We start from the raw sequence: 22,006 nt of genomic DNA, 5'->3' as shown, positions 1-22,006 counted from the left end.
GTGAACAAATGTGTGCGTTTCTGTTGGATATACACTTATGAATGTAATTGCTTATGTAATGGAATTTTCTTTAACGATCCCGAATCCTAGATTTCTTTCTAACTTTGTTTTTCAAAGTGGTTTTACCTATGGACACTCTCACTGGTAGTATATGGAAACGCATGCTAACAAAGGCAGTTTGTGAAACCTGGTTTGTGACTCTAATACCCAATGCTCATTTACTTTCATTTAAATCTTTATTTAAAGGTAAGAACTTGGAAACAATTTTCTTTTATAAATCCCATGATTCTTTCTAAGATTTTCATTCTTTGTTCATTAAATGAATTTCCTCCCTTGTACTGGAAAACATATCGGTTCTGAAGAGAGTTGAGTATGGTTCTCAGTGAATCAGAGACCTCGTGTAAATATTCATCTTCGTGGAACCCAGCCTCTTCTATCTTTTCTGCATGGGTGAAAAGAATGGCAGTGTACTTATTCCAATTGTGTCCCAGAAGTTCCTGAAAGAGAAAAGTTGTTAAATGACTATTTGCCTTGGACTGGATTTCTCAGAAATGAGCAAGGGAGCTATTATGGCCCAGCACAGATAGCCAACATGTGTCATTAAGTTTCTGAAAGCTGATATGCATAAGAAGTGAGGATGGGGTCAAGTCTTACAAGCAAATATAACAAAGTGGATGGACTTTCAAAAAAAAAAAAAACCACCTTCAATTCTTTATTTTCTTTTTTACTGTTATAATTGATGTATATACAACCTTAAAACTACATATTATCTGATTGTGCTGCATATGATGTAATTATATTTATACCATTCATTTATACTTGCCTGACAACCTATGTTAGAACCACTAAATTCCTTTGAGTCAGAGGATATTGGCCAAGGGAATTAGTGTATCTTTTTTTTAAATGATGTTTGAGTTATCATCCTGAAAGCATCTACTAAGGGCTTAAAATTACATAGTCTGGATACAATCTATTGATTAATCAAATGACATGTAATGGAAAAGCTAACACCAGAATATACTTGGTAATTTGGAACAACTACAAAATAATACTATGATCCTCACTCCTCCTCACTCCTCTTGCCTAGAATCAAACACAGTTTATTGGATGACTGTCTCCAATGTGGTTGAAAACATTGAAGATGGGTGTCCCTTTGTTTGTTAATATGTGGAAGTTGGCTATGTAATAAATTCTTATTTGATTAGTGAAAAGCAGCTGATAAAAAGCAGAAGTAACAACATGCTTCAAATTGTTCATGCAATGTGAAAGGCATCTTAGAAATAGCCATGTAACTCTAAAAAATATTTTCAAAGTTATCTGAAATCATGATAATATGACAATAAGATAACATTCCTTCTATTCCAAACACTCCCATCACCAAAATATTTCTAAAACTGCTATAAGTTCATATGTCAAGAAAAATACAAAGTGCATTGGGAATAAACATAACTAGAAAAATCCATATTCAGAAGAAAGAATAAAGGCAACTAACATATAGGACGAAATACTGTGCTAAGCACTTTACATGCTTTATCCCTTTGAAGTTCAACAGAATTCTTTGTGAGAGATGCTGTTATTAATTATATCATGATGTGAGGAACCTGATACTTTGTAGTGGTTGAGTTACATATATAGTTCAAGTCTTCTGGGAAAAATCTTGAAAAAAAATTGAGAGTCTGACAGACTATTTTCAATGCATATAGCTAATGCAGGATTAAGATTTGTAAACTGAAAAATTGAAAAATGAAGGAAAAAAGTATAAAGGAAGAAAGGAAGGATAGAAGGAAGGAAGGAAGATGGAGGGAGGAAGGAAAGAAAGAGAGAGAGAGAAACAGAAAGAGAAAGAAAAGCAGAGAAGAAAGGAGGGGTATAAAATCCAATATGAAAATACTAATGAGAACTGTTGGACAAAATATTTATATTCAGAAACATCTCATGACCATGGTTCCCAGTTACTGTATAATATCTGATACAATCTGACTTTTATTTGAGCCATTATTTCACACCTATTGCATGGCTTGACATTGAACTCTTTGAAGGCAAGATCTATGTCTTTCCATATCAATCCAAGCTTCCAGCATGTGGTAAATTCTCAATAAATATCTGTAGAATTAATTTGAAATGTAAATCCTCATGATCATCACAAATAGAAGGCTTGAGGTATTATTAACTTGTTTGGAGGAGGTTTAGTTTTAGAGTTTTATTAATCTTTGGGATACAATATTGTCCTTGCTTGCAAAGCTTCTCTTTTGTCCTGCATTTAATTATTATGGGTTGCTTTCATCTGCGCTTTATTTTTTGTATTAGTAAGAAATCTTCCATGGACTAGATCCAAAATATTTCTTAATATCTGTTCAAAAATTGTCTATCTAAAACATAGAATAGTTGCACATTTTAATTTTTTCTAAAAATGCCCTGCTTCAAGAAGACCTGGATTAATATTTCAAGGTAAATACATTAGAGAATAATTATTTTAAGAGAATAGATCTAAACTTTACAAAAGAATTATTCAAAGAATTACTTTAATTGCATAGTCTGATGTATTTTTAAAGCACAAATTGATTTGCAAAATATTAATTCAACTTTTTAAAACATAATGCTTGTGTAAATATAATTATTCATGTAATGCAAACATCCTATTTTAACAAATGAGGACATAGCAAAATCTGCAGACCTCTATGCACTGCATTGTAACAGGTCCCTGATGGGGAGGAGTCGCGGTGTGGCATTGTAAATTATCAGTGGTGTTACAGGTCAAATTGACCGCTTACTCCAATTTATATGTTGAAATCCTAACTACTTGTTTCTAAAAATGTGATTTTATTTGAAAATAGGAGCATTGTGTGTCTAACAGAAGTTAGTTAAGATAAGGTCACTAGATTTGTGTCCCATATGAAACAGGGAAATTTGAACAAATACAAGAAGAATGCCAAGTGAACATGAAGCTGGGCACCTGCCAGCCAAGCAGAGAGGCCTGAAACATATCCTTCACTCACAGCCCTCAGAGGGACCCAGCAATGCCAACACACTGATGTCAGACCTCCAGCCTCTCAAACCAAGAGACAGAAAATGTCTGCTATTTAAGACAGGCAGCTGGCTGTGCTTTGTTCCAGCAGCCCCAGGAAACTATACAAGGGGTTAAAAAAAGGAATAACCTGCTACATAGATCAGATCTAGACTCTGGGAATAAAGATTCTTGGATCATTTGCACCAGAATTACCTTGAAGACTTGCTGAAAATGCATCATAACCTTTAGGGCTGGAGCCCATTAATTCTAATTTTAAAAAGCCACTACAGATTATTTATTTCTTCCACTAGTATCTGCTGTCTTCCAGCCATGTTCTGCTCAGTAGAGACACAGTGTGGAACAAGACAGATACAATTTCTGCTTGTATCAAGTGGAGATTTGTGTGCTAACTAAATTTCCAGTTGAGCAAGGGGGGACAGATGGGAAAGAAATACTTTCAATTTGTTGTAATTGCAAACGTTGTGATAAATTATATTGATGTTACAGCATTGGACATTTAGCCCAGTATGGAAGTAGGGATAAGAGGGAGGAATCGAGACAATGTTCTCACATGTAATGATGCTTTGAGCTGATTCTTGAAAAATGGGTAGCAATCATTAAGAGAATTAATAAAACCAAGCATAGATTGGGAGTTATACAGCATTGGGAACTTATTTTTATGCAACCACTGGTCCTTGTTTACTATTATCTCTGAAAATTTCTCAGATCTGATATCTAGTATATCACTGATATAGTCATATTGATTGTGATAATATTGAAATATTTACATACAAGTTAGAAAATAGCTACTGTAGTTAATGCCTTAAGTGCCATTCTAAAGCTACCTGCTAGATTTTCATTAATTGAGGCCTGATCCATGCTTGTCATTTAAACATTTTTGAAATATCTCCATGATGAAAGTGTATACTAACTGAACTGTATGGGGCCAACATTGTCAAAAAGCAGGTAAAGCTGCCTCCTGTGATGGTGGCATCTCATAAGGGCACTGATTCAAGTCCTGGCTGCTCAATTCTTGTTCAGTTCCCTGCTAATGGCCTGGAAAAGCAGTGAAAGATGAACCAAGTGTTTTGGCCTCTACCACCTATATGAGAGACTTGGATGAAACTCCTGGCTCCTGACTCTGGCCTGGCTCAACCCTAGCTGTTGCAGCTATCTGGGGAGTGAACCAGCAGATAGAAGATATTTCTCTCTCTCTCTCTACCTCTCCTTCTCCTTCTCTCTTTCCCTTTCCTTCTCTCTCTTACTCTCTCTCACTCACTCTTTCAAATAAAACAAATAAATCTTTTAAAAATTGCTTAGCACAAACTGTTCTTCTCTAAGTTTTATGAAGGAGCTTCAAAAGTTCCTGGAAGAATGAAATCAAAATAAAAAAGCTTTGGTTTTCAACATATAATCCTCAAGCTCAATACACTTTTGTAATCAATGATACAAGTCATTTTATCCATCCCCAATGAACTGAGGGTCCTTGGAATGTAACCATGTCCATGAAACCTTTTTATGTTATTAATCATAGAAAAATGGATACTCTTTAAAGATTTTTTCAAGATTCAGGAACAAAATGAAGGCAGAAGGAGCCAATTCAGGACTGTTAGGTGGATGCTAATGATTTCTCATCAAACTTCTTGCAAAATTGTCCTTCTTTGGGAGAGGAAGGAGCAGGAATATTATGGTGGACAAGGACTCTCTGGTGATATTTTCCTAGGTTGTTTTTCTGCTGAAGGTTTGGCTAACTTTCTCAAAACACTCTCTTAATAATCAAATGTTATTTTTATTTGTCCATCCAGGAAGTCAATAAGCAAAATGCTTTGAGCTTTGTAAAAAAACTGTTGCTCTGACCTTTCCTCTTGATCAATCCACTTTCGTACTCTTTGGCCACTTGTCTCTTGGTAGCCTTTACTCTGGTTTAACTTTGTCTTCAAGATTGTACCAGTAAAGACGTGTCTATTTCTTGTTACAATTCTTCCAAAAAATGCTTCAGAATCTCTATCCCATTTGTTGAATATACCCATTGAAATCTCCTGCCTGTGTCTGCTTTGTAGCAACACTTTTGGCACCCATTGAGCAAAAGCCTAGCTCCTTTTAATATTTCTGAACAAATTGAGGCATACATGATATTGGCCATTGTTTCTGATGTTAGTCATATGTGCTGTTTTTTAAAAGATTATGTTATTTTAAAGGCAGAGTTACAGAAAGAGGAGGAGAGACAGAGACAGAGACAGAGAGAGTGAGAGTGAGAGTGACAGAGAGAAGTCTTCTACCTGCTGATTCACTCTCCAAGTGACCACAATGCCCAGGGCTAGGCCAGGCCAATGCCAGGAGCCAACAGCTTTTTCTGGGTTTCCCACATGGATGCAGGAGCACAAGCATTTCGGCCATCCTCCGCTGCCCTCCCAGGTGCATCAGCAGGAAGCTGGATTGGAAGCAAAACACCTACTTTTCAAGTCAATGCCTTTATGGGATGTTGGCATCACAGGCAGATGCTCAACCTGCTATGCCACAATCTGTGCTCTTTAATGAGGCCACAAACAAGGTTAATTTTTTCCTTACAAATTTAAGTACTTTTTCATCTTCATTATTATCATTAAAATGAGCTATCCATTTATAAACTGATTACTTTTATTGGGAATTGTCCCCAATTTTTTTTATAAAACACCAGTAATTTTACCATTCTTTCATCCAAACATCACCATAAATTGGGTGCTTATTCTTGTGTCAATTTTAGCAGAATTATGTTGCTCTGATAGTGGCTCTTTCCAAACCTTCTTGGTGTCTCAAAATAGATACTGTTCAGAACGTTATAACAGGTTAATACTAACTTATTTGGGTTTAAAATATTTTTGAAACCCACACATCATTTTTTTCATAATACTTATTTTCTACAAAATGTCTGCAGACCCCTCATCTATTGCAATAGGATTATCTCTTGCTAGGTTAGCACTTACTGAAGTAGGTAGCGTTCCTTTCGCTCCTGGTTTTCTGTATTGTATGTAACATTAAAACAATCTGTTTTTGTTTCCACCAGACATTTTGTATACTTTCAACCATAATCTCATTCAGGGAAAATGAGCTAGAATAACTAAAGGTAATACCACTTACTTACAAGCCCATGTGTTCAGCCACTGGAAGTTTTCATGTGCTGGTAATTATTTATGAAAGGATGCTCACGTCCTTAACTGTGAGAGAAATTGCACTTTTGGATTACTGCCCAAAACAGAAGAGAGTGGTTGATTTAGCTTGTAATCTTTAGATTGATTTTTGGCCAGAAAAATAGTTGAATATTTGAAAGTACTGTCGCTTGGTGTATAGTCATCATGTTAGTGGCCAAACAATTCTCTAAGGGCCCAGAGAAAGAATAATCACAGTTGATTGATACCTTCCATAAAAATCCAAGAACAAGATAAGTTAATGCAAGTTATCTGGTGTTAATAATTTAAATATAGTACTAAGCTACATGGAAATTTTACAATCAATCATGAATTGTTTGGTTTCAAAGTGCTAATGGGTAGGAGTCCAACTAGTCCTTTTGGGACAACTAGTTAGGATATAAACTTTGTTTTCCAGGAATTGTGTTCATTTTCCCAGGACCTCACCAGCCCTGCCCCATTTGTTTGTGGTTGATGAAATCATAGCATCTGGACTTTTTAGGGGGAAAGTTTTATAAAAAAAGCCAACTATTACATCAACTAAGAAAAAACTTATCACGGAACAGGAGGACAGCGAGGACCATTTTTTATTTTTTATGCTATTCCCTTGCTCCCATCCTACTTTACAGTGCCACATTTTCCTTTTTAGAGAGCCAGAGCTGAATGATAAGACCTTCATAGATCAGATTTAGAGAATATTCCACCTTAGAGATCCTGTGTCCAAATTATTTGCCTTACAGATGATATTTTTTTTTTTTTTTGGACAGGCAGAGTGGACAGTGAGAGAGAGAGACAGAGAGAAAGGTCTTCCTTTTGCCGTTGGTTCACCCTCCAATGGCCGCCGTGGCCGGCGCGCTGCGGCCGGCGCACCGCGCTGATCCGATGGCAGGAGCCAGGAGCCAGGTGCTTTTCCTGGTCTCCCATGGGGTGCAGGGCCCAAGCACCTGGGCCATCCTCCACTGCACTCCGTGGCCACAGCAGAGAGCTGGCCTGGAAGAGGGGCAACCGGGACAGAATCCGGCGCCCCGACCGGGACTAGAACCCGGTGTGCCGGCGCCGCAAGGCGGAGGATTAGCCTAGTGAGCCGCGGCGCCGGCCCAGATGATATTTTTATGTTAAATGACTTGGCCAAAGCCACACAACTGATTATTGGCACATCTGGGTTTATGACAGTGGCCCTTTGCCCATCAGGTCCATGTCCTTTCCACTAAATTGGGGCTTCTCAGTTTAATCTTTCTAAGCTGGCGAATCTGTTTTCCTGATTTATTTATACATTAATGAGGAAGTTACCTTTTATAGTTAAAAATCAGGCATTGTAAATTATATTTCACTCTTAGGTTTTCTGAAGGCTATCAGGATAAACCAAAAATAAGGTTATTTTTATAACTAATATGCCCTAATTTTATGATGTCATATACTAATAATCAAAAAAGTGACAAAAGCCAACATTTGTTGTGCATTTGCCTTGTCCTAGTACTGAGCTAAATAACTTAGCTGTTAATATGGCAGTAGTCTCTGAAGTAACCCAATGAAGTAAGCACTATTATTATTGCCAATTTTCCGATTAACTTAAGAGATGTTATTTGCCTTAGGTCGCAGAGCAAGTAAGTACCCAAGTAGGAACTTGAACACAGGTATAACTCATTCTGGGATCCAGGCTCTTTGTGTCTACAATTTGCCCTCCCAACACTTCTGTTCCCAGCCCAGGCCCAACCCTGCTCTGCTCTGTAACTACCTGTTCATTTGAATGAGGACTCATCACAATCTGGGCAGTGAATTAATAACAATGACAATAATAATGGCAATGATTTACTATTTTCTGTGAACCTACCATAAGTTAGGCACAATAGTAAGTGTGCCATATTTATTAAGGACTCTTTAATAGGTAAAATTATTCATGTTTTAGTAACATTTGTAGCCATATGCCTGGAAAGTAGTTGGTTTGTTTTTTCAGTAATGTCTGACAAACAAGCCTGTGATAGCACAAAGCTTATAGGATTCAGTCAATTTCCTGGGTTCAAATTCTGGTACAGCTTGGGTGCATGTTAGCTCTTTCTGTGAGATGACTTAGTTATATCTTCTCTGATCCAATATTTGGGAATTTTTAAAAATATCCAGCTGACATTCCAGGTAACACACAGATAAATCTTTCTTTTTATTTCCCACCTCTGGTGAGAGGACTCACTAATATCTCCATTATTTTGCTGTAAATTAGTACAGGGTTAACATAAATAAAGTGAAAGGGCTCTTTGGGGAAACATTCCCACTGTCAGAGCTGGCAGCTCATAACCCCTCTGCAAAATATTAGAGCACAAATTGGGAGAGAGATTCAGAGACAACAGGGAGGATCAGGAAAAGTGAGGCCACTTCTCTGGCTCTGGCCTTGCACACATCTTCCATGGGAGGCATCAGCACGCTCAGAAAGAGGGAAGGGAAGAGAGACAAGGCACACACTCCATTCTCCATTCCCCATCAGCCAGGAAAAAAGAGAAATCCAGGGTGTGCCTGGAACTGGAGGACCTTAACAGCTCGTGGCTCCGTCTTAACAGCTGCTGGCCCTGTTGAATAATTCAGACATCCTGCAGCTGCTCCCAATCTGTGAGTACATCCAGATGGCTGCCACTGGCATCTGAAGCATCTTCAGAAAGAAGGTCATATACAGCCAGGCTGTGCTTAGGTGACCATCAAGCAAAGACCACGTAGAACCCCAGAATAAGTCAGCAGAGTCCCTAGGGGCCACAGCCACTCTAAGGACCACCATGTCTTGGCAGCTCAGTTTTCTTGGGAGACAGAATTTTTTTATTCTGGAAAAAAAAAATATTCTGAATCTAAGTTTTTCCCTAGCCCATTCCTCTCTGCCATCAACTACTGACTTGGACACAGAAAAGGAAAGCAGTTGTCAGAGGAGAATGATGTATGTCAGACATTGCTTTAGGAGACTGGAGACATGTATGAATCCAAACCACTTCCATAAAATAAGTTAAGGGATTACAATATTATTTGATATTCTAAAACTAGTAATATATTTTCAAAATGCATGTCATTGAAAATATCCTTTTGGGTCAGCATGGGTCCGTCACAGAGAAAAATAATGGCACACATTGTCAGGTTAGCTCTTGAGAAGTAATTGTTTATGCACCTGCTGAATTGTACCTACCTATGGGTTCAGCTAAGTGTCTGTTTAACAACAGTTTTACAAAGAACTGTGAAGGTATTGTTACTGATGTAATAGATGCAGGTTCCTTACCACTTGATTTCTACCAGAAACACTAGAATGCAGACTTTAATTGTTTGGGGAAGGTTTATGGGCTTGCTTAGTTTCCATTTTGCTTCTTAATTGCAATCATCTTCCTCTTCACTTTGGTGTATCATGTCCTTGATTTTTCAGGAGTTGGATAATGAGGATTATTTTTTATGCTCTTGTCACCCTGATTTTTTCTGCTAGTTTCTTGTGGTTAAACATTTTTTTTTTCATTTTTACACACACACACACACAATTACTGAAAGACAAAATGTATGTCTTCCATTAAAAACATTCTTTCATCTTTAGTAGTTAAAGGAAAAAAAATCCTTCATTTTAGCAAAACATGCTGGCTTTCAGGGCACAGCACGGCCTACATCAGCATGGTGTGAGATGGGACCAGAAGTGAAGCAGTCATATAAATTCTTCTTAGGTGGAAACTGTGTGTTGTCTATTTTCTGTGCAGTTCCTAGAAGACCTGGATTCTCTGAGCTCAGTGACTCAGGGACCCTCATACTACTGGTAAAGTTCAGTCTTTAGATTTGAACTAGACTAGACCCAGACTAGAGAATGAAGAGATTGAATAAAGTGGAATAGCTCCATGAAGAGTTTCTAGAATTTGTTAGTAAGAGACTATGTTCGTCTTGCTCTTAAACACTATACAGGGATATAAAAATGTACCCTCCTTCCATCTCCCATTTGTGGCCATATTCAACCCAACTCCTTTCTAAACTGCCTGAAAGAGCCTCCAATTTCCTGACAAAATGAATGAACAAGTAAACAAATAGGGACGGCCACTAAACCAGGGTGGCATACATTTGGTTATATGTGACCTGAGGTCCCTGTGTTCTTATCCTGGCTGGAGTGGAGCAACTACTTAAGCTACAGATGATGATGCAAGCAAAGAAGTGGAAATTCTTGATTTCTTTCTTATATATAATATCTAGCCCTCTTTTGAATGTTTATTATGGTGTAAACCTTTTGAAGCCCTCTCTCACACATTACACTAATTTGGTCCTTGATGCATTGTCTTATTCTGGTTCATCTAATTATCTCCTCCAGGATCTAAGATTTTTGAAGACAGAGCTCTTGTCTCATTGACAAATCACTAAGCTCTGTGCAGGTGTTCAATACAGTGTTCAATGACCAAATTAGTGAGTGAATATCTAATAAGAGAGTCTGCCCTTAATGTTCAATGCACGCAAGTCAGATTCTGAAACCTGACTGCTTTACGAAATACATGGACAGTGACGACAGGGCACATGTGCAGGCCCCACTCTGGAAATTCTGTTTCAGTGATTTTAGGATGGATCTACATTTTAAACAGCCAGTTTTTTGGTACAGGTAGTTCAATATCCACATTTTGCAAATGTATTCAAGTTTGCAATTCTTTAGGTCTTGAGGCTTATCCAAAGTTTAGTATCTCACTATTTTTCCCGTTGCTGATTGGATTCCTTTAAAGGAAGTTGTAAAAATTACTCTTGGTGGGAAAATCAGTTAATTTTTACTGACTATATACGATCAATTTTGTGGTTTAAACTAATCTTATAATCAGGTTTTCATGACTCTTTCCTAATGGGCTAATGTCTTCCAAATGGGCATAAAGGCACTAGTGTAGTCTTTGTTTTACCTGGATCATCTGGACTGGGTAAGACGCTTCGTGTCCACAGAAAGGCATGTCTGCTCTCTGGACCAGCAGGGCAAAGTGGAGACCCTGTTGCCTGAAGTGATGTGCCAGGGCTTGCTTGATCTCATGTTTCACCTGCTCCGTGCTCAGCCTGCTGTGCGGATAACCTGGAGTGTCCAACACCTGGACTTGCAGAGTGATCTCTTGCCCTGCCCGACGCATGAAATTGCGGAGGTGACAACTGCGGCCCAGTCTACAATCTGTGGTCACAGAACATGGAGCAAAGCTGCTGTGGAAGTCAGTGCTTCCCAGAAGAATATTCCCAGCAGAGCTTTTTCCACTCTGAGTCATGCCAAAGAGAGCTAAATTGATGATCACCTTGCTGGGATCTGTCATGGCTGTGGTAAACAAAGGCACAGCTTAAATGGTGAGGCTTCTACAATCACTCTGTAAAAGATTTCTTACCTGGCCTGGAGCACTTCATAGTCATCCCTCTATATCTATGGCATATTGGTTCCAGAGTCCCCCATGGATAAAGTCAACAGATACTCGAGTTTCCTATAGAAATGGTATAATATTTGCATACAACACATGCACATTCTCTCATATACTTTCATCTCTAGATTACTTCTATTATCTTCTACAATGCAAGCGCTGTGTAGAGAGTTGTAATACTAAATTGTTTAAGACATGATGACAAGAAAAATATTTGTGTACATGTTCAGTACAGACACAACTGTTTTAAAATATTTTTGATTTATGGGTAGTTGAATCCATGAACTTGGAGCTTGCAGGTCCAGAGGGCCACCTGTACTACCTCTGATTTGCTTTCTTCTCTTTAGTAGTGATAGAAACATAAAGGAATGCTCCGCTACACCGGAGACTCCACATTGACAGAAGCTTGAAGTAATATTAGCAATTTACAGTGGGAAAGAAAAGAGAAGACAAGTACAGATAGGGAAAGGAAGAGGAAGAAATAATTTCAGGAAAGTGAGAAAAACCCAAGTTACATGCAGATAATATAAACCATGTTTATGAGGAATATGTTAATGCATCACATGTGGTCAGTGAGTTGGTTTAGGAATGGGTATTAAGGTTCCTGGATGCAGGAACAAAACTAGTAGCAGTATTTGAAAATGACTCACTGTGAGTATTGGAGGAATTGGAACAGGACAATGGAAGAAATACCCATTCCTGCACTTTTAGCTATGTCTTTTATCTTCCTACTTCCCAACTCCTTGCATAAATATCATCTCCAATAAAAATAATTTTTCCTAACTTCCTTATTGCCTCTTTCCTGTGAAATGTGAATAACATCAAATAACACTCCTGGGGCCAGCACTGTGGAGTAGCAGGTGAAACTGCCGCCTGCAGTGCGGGCATCCCATATGGGTGCTGGTTCAAGTCTGGCTGCTCCACTTCTGATCCAATTCTCTGCTATGGCCTGGGAAAGCAAGTAGAAGATGGCCCAAGTCCTTGGGCCCCTGCACCCAAGTGGGAAGACCTTGAGGAAGCTCCTGGCTCCTGGCTTCAGATTGGGGCAGCTCCAGCTGTTGCAGCCAGTTGGAGAGTGAGCCAGCAGATGGAAGACCTCTCTCTCTCTGCCTCTCCTTCTCTCTGTGTAACTCTGACTTTCAGATAAATAAATAAATCTTTAAAAAAACAAATAACACTCCTAATTCTGCTTCCTAAATATTTTTATAACCAGGCAACATTCTGATAAAAATGAGAATTACTTGTAATTTCTTTTATGAAATAATTAGCCAGCTATTTCTACGATCCACCATTGCAAAGTGTTGACTCTATAATAAAGAAAGTAACACACACATTGTGTGATTCAAATAAGAGAGAGAAGAGTCTTGGGGTAGTTTCTCCTTTGCTTATGCCTAAGAAGTGTAGTCAGTCTTTAGTACAGAGCACAGACTCTTTATGGCATTTTATAGTCATCAATTATTTTCATCAGATTGCTAAAGAGAGCTACTGGTCACACAAACATGCTCAATTGGCTGATTCAGAAGCAAAGACATTTTAATATCACATATTTAGTATTTCTGCTGATAGCTACAATTCTGTTACACAGTTCTAAGTACCCCATGTCTTTCTTGTCCTCTACTGCTCCTAATGCCTTTCTCCAGACTCTAATGTGAATGCCTGGAGAAACCCTCACATGCCCAAAAAAAGACTTCTTTTAGAAGCCCTCAAGATGGCATCACACACCCTGCTCATTCAGTTAACTGCGCAGAGATTCTGTTAATTTCTTTTAATTCCTGAATCAGATGCGTGATATTTTCTGAAATACTCTTTATGCAGCTCCAATCTATTTGCTATATATTACTTACCTTTTCCAGTCGTGAAAGCGCTTTTTCCACAAAGACTTGTCTCTAACTATGGTTGTTCTTTGGTGTGAACTTTGATCTTCTGACAGCATTATTGTACCAGTCTGGGACTGATACTATGTGTACTTTATTTAATTAATCATTACCCTGCATCCTCTTTATAAATGATTAATTACCATCTTCTAATGGGCATTGACTTTTTATGTAAACTGTCAGACTTGTACTTTTAATAGGTACTTCCTCAATCGTGTACTTCAAGGATTAAATTCTTTACATGGTGTTTTCCTGTTAAATAACAATTTGTTTATAGCATAATAAAATGCAAAATTTCTGTTAGGCAGAAACTAGACAGTCTATAGAAATGGTATTCATGGAAACAGAAAAACACCATATTGCTTTTTACTTCATGAAATGTTTCAATAAATGGATGTGTAATATATGCACAATAATTAGACCCTGATTTCATACCACTATTGAGTTCATACATTAAAAATTCTCAGGCTGGCACCGTGACTCAATAGGTTAATCCTCCGCCTGCGGCGCCGGCACACGGGGTTCTAGTCCCGGTCGGGGCGCCAGATTCTGTCCTAGTTGCTCCTCTTCCAGTCCAGCTCTCTACTGTGGCCCGGGAGTACAGTGGAGGATGGCCCAAGTGCTTGGGCCCTGCACCCGCACGGGAGACCAGGGGAAGCCCCTGGTTCCTGCCTTCGGATCAGCGCGGCGGCCATTGGGGGGTGAACCAATGGAAAAGGATGACTTTTCTCTCTGTCTCTCTCTCTCAATGTCCACTCTGGCTGTCAAAAAAAAATCCTCTTAGAAAAATATTTTAGTTAAATTCATATAATTGAAACTTATTATCTTACTGATGAAATCACTAGCATGATTATATCAGCATATGCAATTTTCATATCAATGGTAGTGCAAATACACGTAAAGAAAAAGGAATATAATTAGATAAGACTTAAGGCAAAATCAATTTTACTTAAAACTGTGTATTTGACTTTGTGATTGAAAGTTCATATTTGATTTTTACCACTTCTTAATTCATAACACATACTTTCCAAAATATTTGTTAGTGTATAAGACACAGAAACCTTAGTAAGGTTATATTTGGGTTCATCTCTTTAAATTCTCTCAAATGTCTGTGAAGTATGTATTTCTGTATGAAGAGAAGTTGGAGACATCTGGAATGCCTTATGACATCATGGGTTGGGAGTTAAAGAGTTTTCTTCCTGTATGCATATGACAAGGAAAACATGAACTAGATTCAATCGTCTGAGAAACACACTGGCTGTCTTGACTGGAAGACAGAACCTCCCCCAGGTGGCAGTAGCAGTCTGTTTCCTAAGAAGAGATTTCGAACCAGTACTTAATTTTTGTTCTCATCCTCAAACTGTAAACTGACATTTTTCAACATTCTACATCAACATACATTTACTGTGGGGTGAACTTTTTGAAGAGGAGCAAAACCAATCTTTCCTTCCCATTTTCCTTATAGAACACAGCAAGTGTAGGAGGTCTTTGGTCATCGAAGTTTCCACTTCAAAGATCTAGTGTATAACATTTTCTGAATGCCAATGGCTGCTTGTTTAAAATAATCTTCAGAGTTTATAAGCATATTAGAAGTTCCAATGAAATTGCAAAAATTTTATGTAAATCCTCATAGGCCTACTGGAAGTTTTAGATTTGAATCAACTTAGGGCTCTCATAGAAAGGAAATTTATTAATATTAGATGCTGCTGAAATATTGATTGCCAATTATTTTTGAATCAGTGTAATAGAACTGTTTGAAAAATTGCCTTTTCATTGACTTGGCTAAATATAATGTAGTAGGCATAAAAATATATTATCTTTTAAAAAGAGATCCAAAATTCCTTTTCAAAGAGGGAAGTGTTATTTGAGAAAATAGTTTTATCATCTTCTTAGAGGAGGACAGAAAAGTGAGTCATGCCAACATAAGACAAAGTCACAAAACTAAGCAATAGCCAGTCTGATGGTGACGGAGACGAGCCAAGAAAACAGAGGAGAAGATCAGGGTAAAAAGTGGGAAGGAAGAATGGCAGGAAGCTGAATCTCTAAGTTTGGTTAAGTGGAAACGGCTAAGGGACTTTTTATTTTTGAGCAGAAATAGCTACATTTCATCTTAAACTCTTTACAATTCTGGGAATGTAAAGCCAGCCGCATTTGTAGTTTATTTGTATGAAGATGGTTTTTTATTTTATTTTTGGTTTTGATTGTTATTTCCATTTGATTTTATTTTGATGGAAATTAATGTAAAGGGCTGAGGGCCAAGCCTATATTAGCACAGGACAGGAATCATACAGTTGGAGATTCTGGTGTGAGCCCTGAGTTGAAGTCATTCTGAAGTGACAGTAGATTGAAGCTCAAAGGATCCTAGTTCCTAGGAGTTTTCTGGGAAGGATGTGGGGTTTACTACAGTTCACAAAATGAGATAAATGAGAAATTTTGGGGATAAGAGAGACTCTTATGATAAGAAACAATTATATTTTAATTTTTTTACTTTTTCTAATTTTAACAAATTTTAAGTTATTATTTTTAATTAATTAATTAATTAGTTAATCTTTAAAGATTTTCTTCTAAAGTGAATGAATTTCATGTATTCCATAAGTACAGATTTAGGAATGCAGTGATGCTTCCTATCCTACCCTTCCTCACACCTATGCTCCTACTCTTTCTCCTCCTTCCTCTCTTATTCCCTCTCAATTTTTACGATGATCTACTTTCTGTTTACTTTATGCTCTTACGATTAACTCTACATTAAGGAAAGAGTTCAACAAATAGTAAGAAGAAGGAGAAAGAGAAGAATAAGGAGAAGAAGAAGGAGAAAGAGAAGAAGAAAAGAAGAAGGAGGAGGAGGAGAAGCAGCAGCAGCAGCTATTGTTTTCACTGCTCCTCCACAGTAGAGGCAAGGGCTGTAAACAATGATTGGATTTCAAAACGTCAATTTCACTCATATATAATGCATTTTTGGTACTTTATTGGGTACCACAGATTGGGGAAAAGATATGGTATTTGTCTTTTTGGGATTGGCTCATTTCACCAGATACAACAGTTTCCAGTTGCATCCATTTTGTTGCAAAAAGAGGATTTCACTTTTCTTTTACAGCTGAGTAGTATTCCATACTATGTACATACCTCAGCTTCTTTATCCAGTAATCAGTTGATGGACATTGGGGTTGATTCCATATCTTAACTAATATGAATTGAGCTATAATAAACATGGGGTACAAATAATTCTTTCATATGCTGATTTCATTTCCTTTGGATGAATTCCCAGGAGTGGAATTGCTGGGTCATATGGTATATGTATTTTCAGTTTTCTGAGGTATCTCCATTTTGTTTTCCACAATGGCTGTACTAGTCTACATTCCCACTAACAATGAATTAGGATACCCTTTCTCTCACATCCTTACCAGCATTTGTTGTTTGTTGATTTCTATATGAGAGCCATTCTAACAGGGGTGAGGTGAAACCTCATTGTGATTTTGTTTTGCATTTCCCTGATGGCTAGTGATCCTGAGCAATTTTCATGTGTCTGTTGGCCATTTGAATTTCCTCTTTTGAAAAATGCCTATTCAAGTCCTTTGCCCATTTCTTAACTAGATTGTTAGTTTTGTTGTTATTGAGTTTCTTGAGCTCTTTATACATTGTGGATATTAATTCTTTGTCAATTGCATAGTATGCAACTGTTTTCTTCCATTCTGTGGTTTTCCACTTCACTTTGCTGAGTGTTTCTTTTGCAGGGCAGAAGTTGCTCAATTTGATGTAATCCCACTTATCAATTTTGGTTTTGCCTAGGCTTCTGGGGTCTTTTCCAATAAGCCATGCCTATGCCATTGTCTTGCAGAGTTTCCTTAATGTTTTCCTCTAGTAATACAATAGTATCAGGTCATAGATTTAGATTCCTGATTTATTTTGTGTTGATTTTTGTGTAAGGTATAAGGTAGAAGTCTTTTTTTATACCTTTGCACACAGAGATCCAATTTTCCCAGAACCACTTGTTGAAGAGACTGTCTTTTCTCCAGAGATTGTTTTTAGCTCCTTTGTCAAAGAGTAGTTAGTTGTAGATGCATAGGTTGATTTCTGAGTTTCTATTCTGTTCCACTGGTTTATATGTCTTTTGTTGTGCTAGTACCAAGCTGTGCTGATTATAACTGCCTTGCAGTATGTCCTGAAATCTGGTATTGTGATACCTCCAGCTTTGTTTTTGTTTTATAAGATTGCTCCAGCTATTTGGGGTCTCTTGTGTTCACAAATGAATGTTAGCATAATATTTTCTAAGGGGGCTGACGCCGTGGCTCACTTGGTTAATCCTCCACCTGTGGCGCCAGCATCCCATATGGGTGCTGGGTTCTAATCCTGGTTGCTCCTCTTCCAGTCTAGCTCTCTGCTGTGGCCCGGGAGGGCAGTGGAGGAAGGTCTGGGTGCTTGGGTCCCTGCACCTGCATGGGAGACCAGGAAGAAGCACCTGGCTCCTGGCTTCAGATTGGTGCAGTGCCAGCCATGGTGGCCATTTGGGAGTGAACCAATGGAAGGAAGACCTTTCTCTTTGTCTCTCTCTCTCACTATCTATAATTCTACCTGTCAAAAAAATTTTTTTACTAAATCTGAGAATAATGTTATTGGTATTTTTATTGGGATACAGTTGAATCTCTGAATTGCTTTTGGTATAATGGACATTTTGATATTAATTCTTCTGATCCATGAACATTTCCATTTTTTGTGTGTCTTCATCTATTTCTGTCTTTAATGTTTTATAGATTTCATCACAGAGATCTTTTACCTCCTTGGTTAAATTTATTCCAAGGTATTTAATTTTTTGTAGCTATTGTGACTGGGATTGATCTTAATTTTTTTTCTCAGCCAGGGCATTGTCTGTATATACAATGGTTATTGATTTCTGTCTGTTAATTATATATCCTGCCACTTTTCCGAACTCATTTATGAGTTCCAAAAGTCTCTTAGTGGAGTGGTGTCTTTCCCCTATTTATAGAATCATGTCAATGCAAATAGGGATAGTTTGACTTCTTCCTTTCCAATTTTTATCCCTTTGATTTCTTTTTCTTCCCTAATGGCTGTGGGTAAAACTTTCAGGACTATATTGAATAACAATGGTGAGAGTGGAAATCCTTGTCTGGTTTAAGATCTTAGTTGGAATGCTTCCAACTTTTCCCCATTCAATAGGATGCTTGCCATGGGTTTGTTATATATTGTCTGGATTGTGTGAGGAATGTTCCTTGTACACCCAATTTGCTTAAGGTTTTTGTCATGAAAGGATGTTGTATTTATCAAATCCTTTCTCTGAATCTATTGAGAAGATCATATGGCTTTTATTTTTCAGTTTGTGAATGTGATGTATCACATTTATTGATTTGCATATGTTGAAACATCCCTACATACCATGGATACATCCCACTTGGTCTGGGTGAATGATCTTTTAGATGTGTTGTTGAATTTGATTAGCTAGTATTTTGTTGAGGATTTTTGCATCTATGTTCATGAGTGATTTTGTCCTGTAGTTCTCCACTTTTGTTGTATCTTTTGCCTGGTTTTGGAAATAAGGTAATACTGGGTTCATAGAAGGAATTTGGGAGTACTCCTTTCAATTGTTTTAAATACCTTGAGAACAAATGGAATGAGTTCTTTAAAAGTCTGTTGAAATTTATCAGTGAAACCATTTGATCCTGGGCTTTTCTTTGTTGGGAGTGTCTTTATTACTGATTAAATTTCTGTATTGTTTATTGGTTTCAAATTTCTGTGTCTTTATGACTCAATTTTAAAAAGTAGATTGTATGTGTCCAGTAATCTTTCCATTTCTTCTAGATTTTCCAATTAGTTGGCATATAGCAGTTTATAATAGTTCTTGATGATTCTTTTTATTCCTGTGGTATCCATTGTTTCATTTCCTTTTTCATCTCTGATTTTATTTATTTGGGTCTTTTCACTGGTGTATCAATTTTGTTTATTTTTTTCAAAAAACCAGCCTTTAATTTCACTGATCTTTTCTATCTCTTTTTTGTTTCAGTTTTGTTATTTTGCTTATTTCTTCTTCTAATTTTATCATTTCTTTCCTCCTACTAATTTGGGGTTTGGTTTGTTGCTTTCCTAGGTTCTTGAGATGCATTAACACCTCATTATTTGATGCCTCTTGCATTTCTTGATGTAAGCACCAGTAGCTATAAAATTCTCTCTTAACACTGATTTTGCTGTATCCCATAAGTTTTGATATGTCATATTATCATCTTCATTAATTTGTAAATACAATTTCTTCTATGACCTACTGTTCATTTAGGAGTGTGTTGCTCTGTCTCCATGTCTTTGAATACATTCTAGAGTTTCTTGAGTTGCTACTATCCAGCTTCAATCCAGTGTGATTTGAAAAAGTGCATGGCTTGATTTCAATCTTTTGGAATTTGCTGAGACTTACTTTATAGCCTAGCATAAATGTAAAATTTCATGCACTTAAGAAAAGAATGTGTAGTTTTCAACTGTGGGATGAAATGTTCTATCAGGTTCATTTTTTCCCCATAGTTTAGCTGTGTTGTTTCTTTGTTTACTTTCTTTATAGTTTATCTTTCTATTAAGGAAAGTGGAGTGTTAAGTCCCCCATTACTATTGTATTGGAGTCTATGTCTTCCTCTAAAGGACCATTCGTTTTAAAGAGCCAGCTGTCCTGGCACTGGGTGCTGGTGCATATACATTTACTAAAGTCACACTTTCCTACTGAGTTGATCCCTTAATCAACATAATGCCCTTCTTTGTCTCTTTTTAATAGTTTTTGTGTTAAAAGTCCATTTTGTCTGATATTAGGATGGCTACACCTATTCCTTTTTGCTTTCCATTTGCATGTAATATGGTTTTCCATCCTTTCACTTTTAATCTGCATGTATCTTTGTTGGTGAGGTGTGTTTCTTTTTCTTTCTTTCTTTTTTTTGACAGGCAGAGTTAGACAGTGAGAGAGAGAGAGAAAGGCAGAAAGGTCTTCCTCCCGTTGGTTCACTCCCCAAATGGCTGCTACAGCCGGTGCGCTGCGCTGATCTGAAGCCAGGAGCCAGGTGCTTCCTCCTGGTCTCCCATGCGGGTGCAGGGCTCAAGTACTTGGACCATCCTCCACTGCCTTCCCGGGCCACAGCAGAGAGCTGGACTGGAAGAGGAGCAACCAGGACAGAATCTGGCACCCCAACCAGGACTAGAACCCAGGGTGCCATCGCTGCAGGCGGAGGATTAGCCAAGAGAGCCACAGCACTGGCCAGGGGTGTGTTTCTTGTAGGCAGCACATAAATGGGATTTTTTTAACCCATTAGCCAGCCTGTATCTTTTATCTGGAGAATTGAGGCTATTTACATTGAAGATTACTACTGATATGTAACATCTTAACCTTGCCATTTTCCCATAAATATTCCTATTGTTTGCTTTGGATTTCCTTTATACTTTTACTGGGAGATTTTCTGCCTTCACATTCTTTCATAATGATGGATATTTTTCTGTGTTTCTGCTTGTACCACATCCTTAAGCTTCATTTGAAAGGCTGAAGGAATGGTGACAAATTCTTTCAATTTCTGTTTGTTATAAAGGGTCTTTATTTCACCTTCATTCATAAATGTGTGCTTTGTAGGATACAATATTCTGAGTTGACCGTTTTTTCTGTTAAGCATTGGACCTTGTCTCTGCATTCTCTCCTAGTCTTTTGGGTTTCTGTTGAGAAATCAGCTGTAAGTTTAATTGGAGATCATTTGAAAGTAATCTCCTGTTTCTCGTGCACATTTTAGAATATTTTCTTTATGTTTTACTTGAAATTTTGACTACAATATGTTGTGGTGAACATCTTTTATGGGCATGTTGAATAGGAGTTCTAGGTGCCTATGTGTCAGATGTTCCTTTCTTTCTCCAAATTAGGAATTTTTTCTGTAATTAATTCACTTAATAGGCCTTCTAATCCATTTTGTCTTTCCACACTTTTAGGAACTCCTAAGAGCCTTATGTGAGGTATTTTCATATTATCTTATAAGTTTTGAACATTGTTTGTAATTTTTCCAAATTCTTCTTCTGTTTTTTTTTTTTTTTTTTTTTTTTGAACCCAAGCTGGGCATGATAGATCTCTATTGTTAGCAGGTGGGAAGGTAGGGTCACATCTGTTGACATAATCATATCCTCACCTCCTCTCTTCCAAGGTAATCAATGCCCAGGATTAGCCCACAGTGAGTGTAACACTCACCTGTGGTGCCACATGAACTGCACAAAGGATCTATGCAGTCTTTAGTGTGAGCACAGATTCCTCTGCAATGATCCATCCCAGGCAATCAGGGAGCTCTGAGCCTCTGGGCTGGATGCAATGATTGCCCGGATATCCAGCAACACCCTGCACCTTATTGTCCAGTAACAGATTTTCCACAATATCATCACACAGGGCTCCCCAGACCTCTGGGTGCAGAGGATCTGCTCTGCCCTGCTAGTCTGTCCCATCCATGGAGAGAGCAGAAATGTTCCCAGAGCCAGCTGTTTGTGGGTACTCTGCCTTGGTGGTTTGAACTCCAAAATTTGTGATAGGTTGAGAAGATGTGGGCAGCTCAAAGTTCTATGTGGGTGCTCAGTGCCCTGTCAATCCTTCTA

The 22,006-nt window shown here is 37.9% G+C and overlaps 1 protein-coding gene across 3 annotated transcripts; it reads right to left on the bottom strand.

The window, feature by feature from the left end:
- Window positions 1-199: 199 nt before the first annotated feature.
- On the bottom strand, window positions 200-13,488 carry GIMD1 (GIMAP family P-loop NTPase domain containing 1). 3 transcript variants are annotated; one of them, XM_089302597.1, is made up of 4 exons: window positions 13,379-13,486; window positions 11,043-11,437; window positions 5,287-5,438; window positions 221-497 (listed from the first exon to the last, which is right to left on the bottom strand). In XM_089302597.1, the coding sequence occupies exons 2-3, from the start codon at window positions 11,433-11,435 to the stop codon at window positions 5,325-5,327; spliced, it is 507 nt and encodes a 168-aa protein (XP_089158723.1). In that variant the 5' UTR covers window positions 11,436-11,437; window positions 13,379-13,486; the 3' UTR covers window positions 221-497; window positions 5,287-5,324. The 3 variants fall into 3 exon arrangements, 2 of the variants coding, with proteins under 2 accessions (XP_008265739.4, XP_089158723.1); XM_008267517.5 differs by lacking the exon at window positions 5,287-5,438 and having other exon boundaries at window positions 200-497; XR_016212039.1 differs by lacking the exons at window positions 5,287-5,438; window positions 11,043-11,437 and adding an exon at window positions 11,505-11,597 and having other exon boundaries at window positions 362-497; window positions 13,379-13,488.
- Window positions 13,489-22,006: the final 8,518 nt, after the last annotated feature.

This window comes from Oryctolagus cuniculus, chromosome 8 (genome assembly GCF_051225735.1).
Source record: "Oryctolagus cuniculus isolate XC-2025 breed Fujian yellow rabbit chromosome 8, ASM5122573v1, whole genome shotgun sequence".
NCBI lineage: Eukaryota > Metazoa > Chordata > Mammalia > Lagomorpha > Leporidae > Oryctolagus > Oryctolagus cuniculus.
The sequence above is the reverse complement of the archived record's forward strand: the minus strand, read 5'-3'. Positions and strand labels throughout refer to the sequence as shown.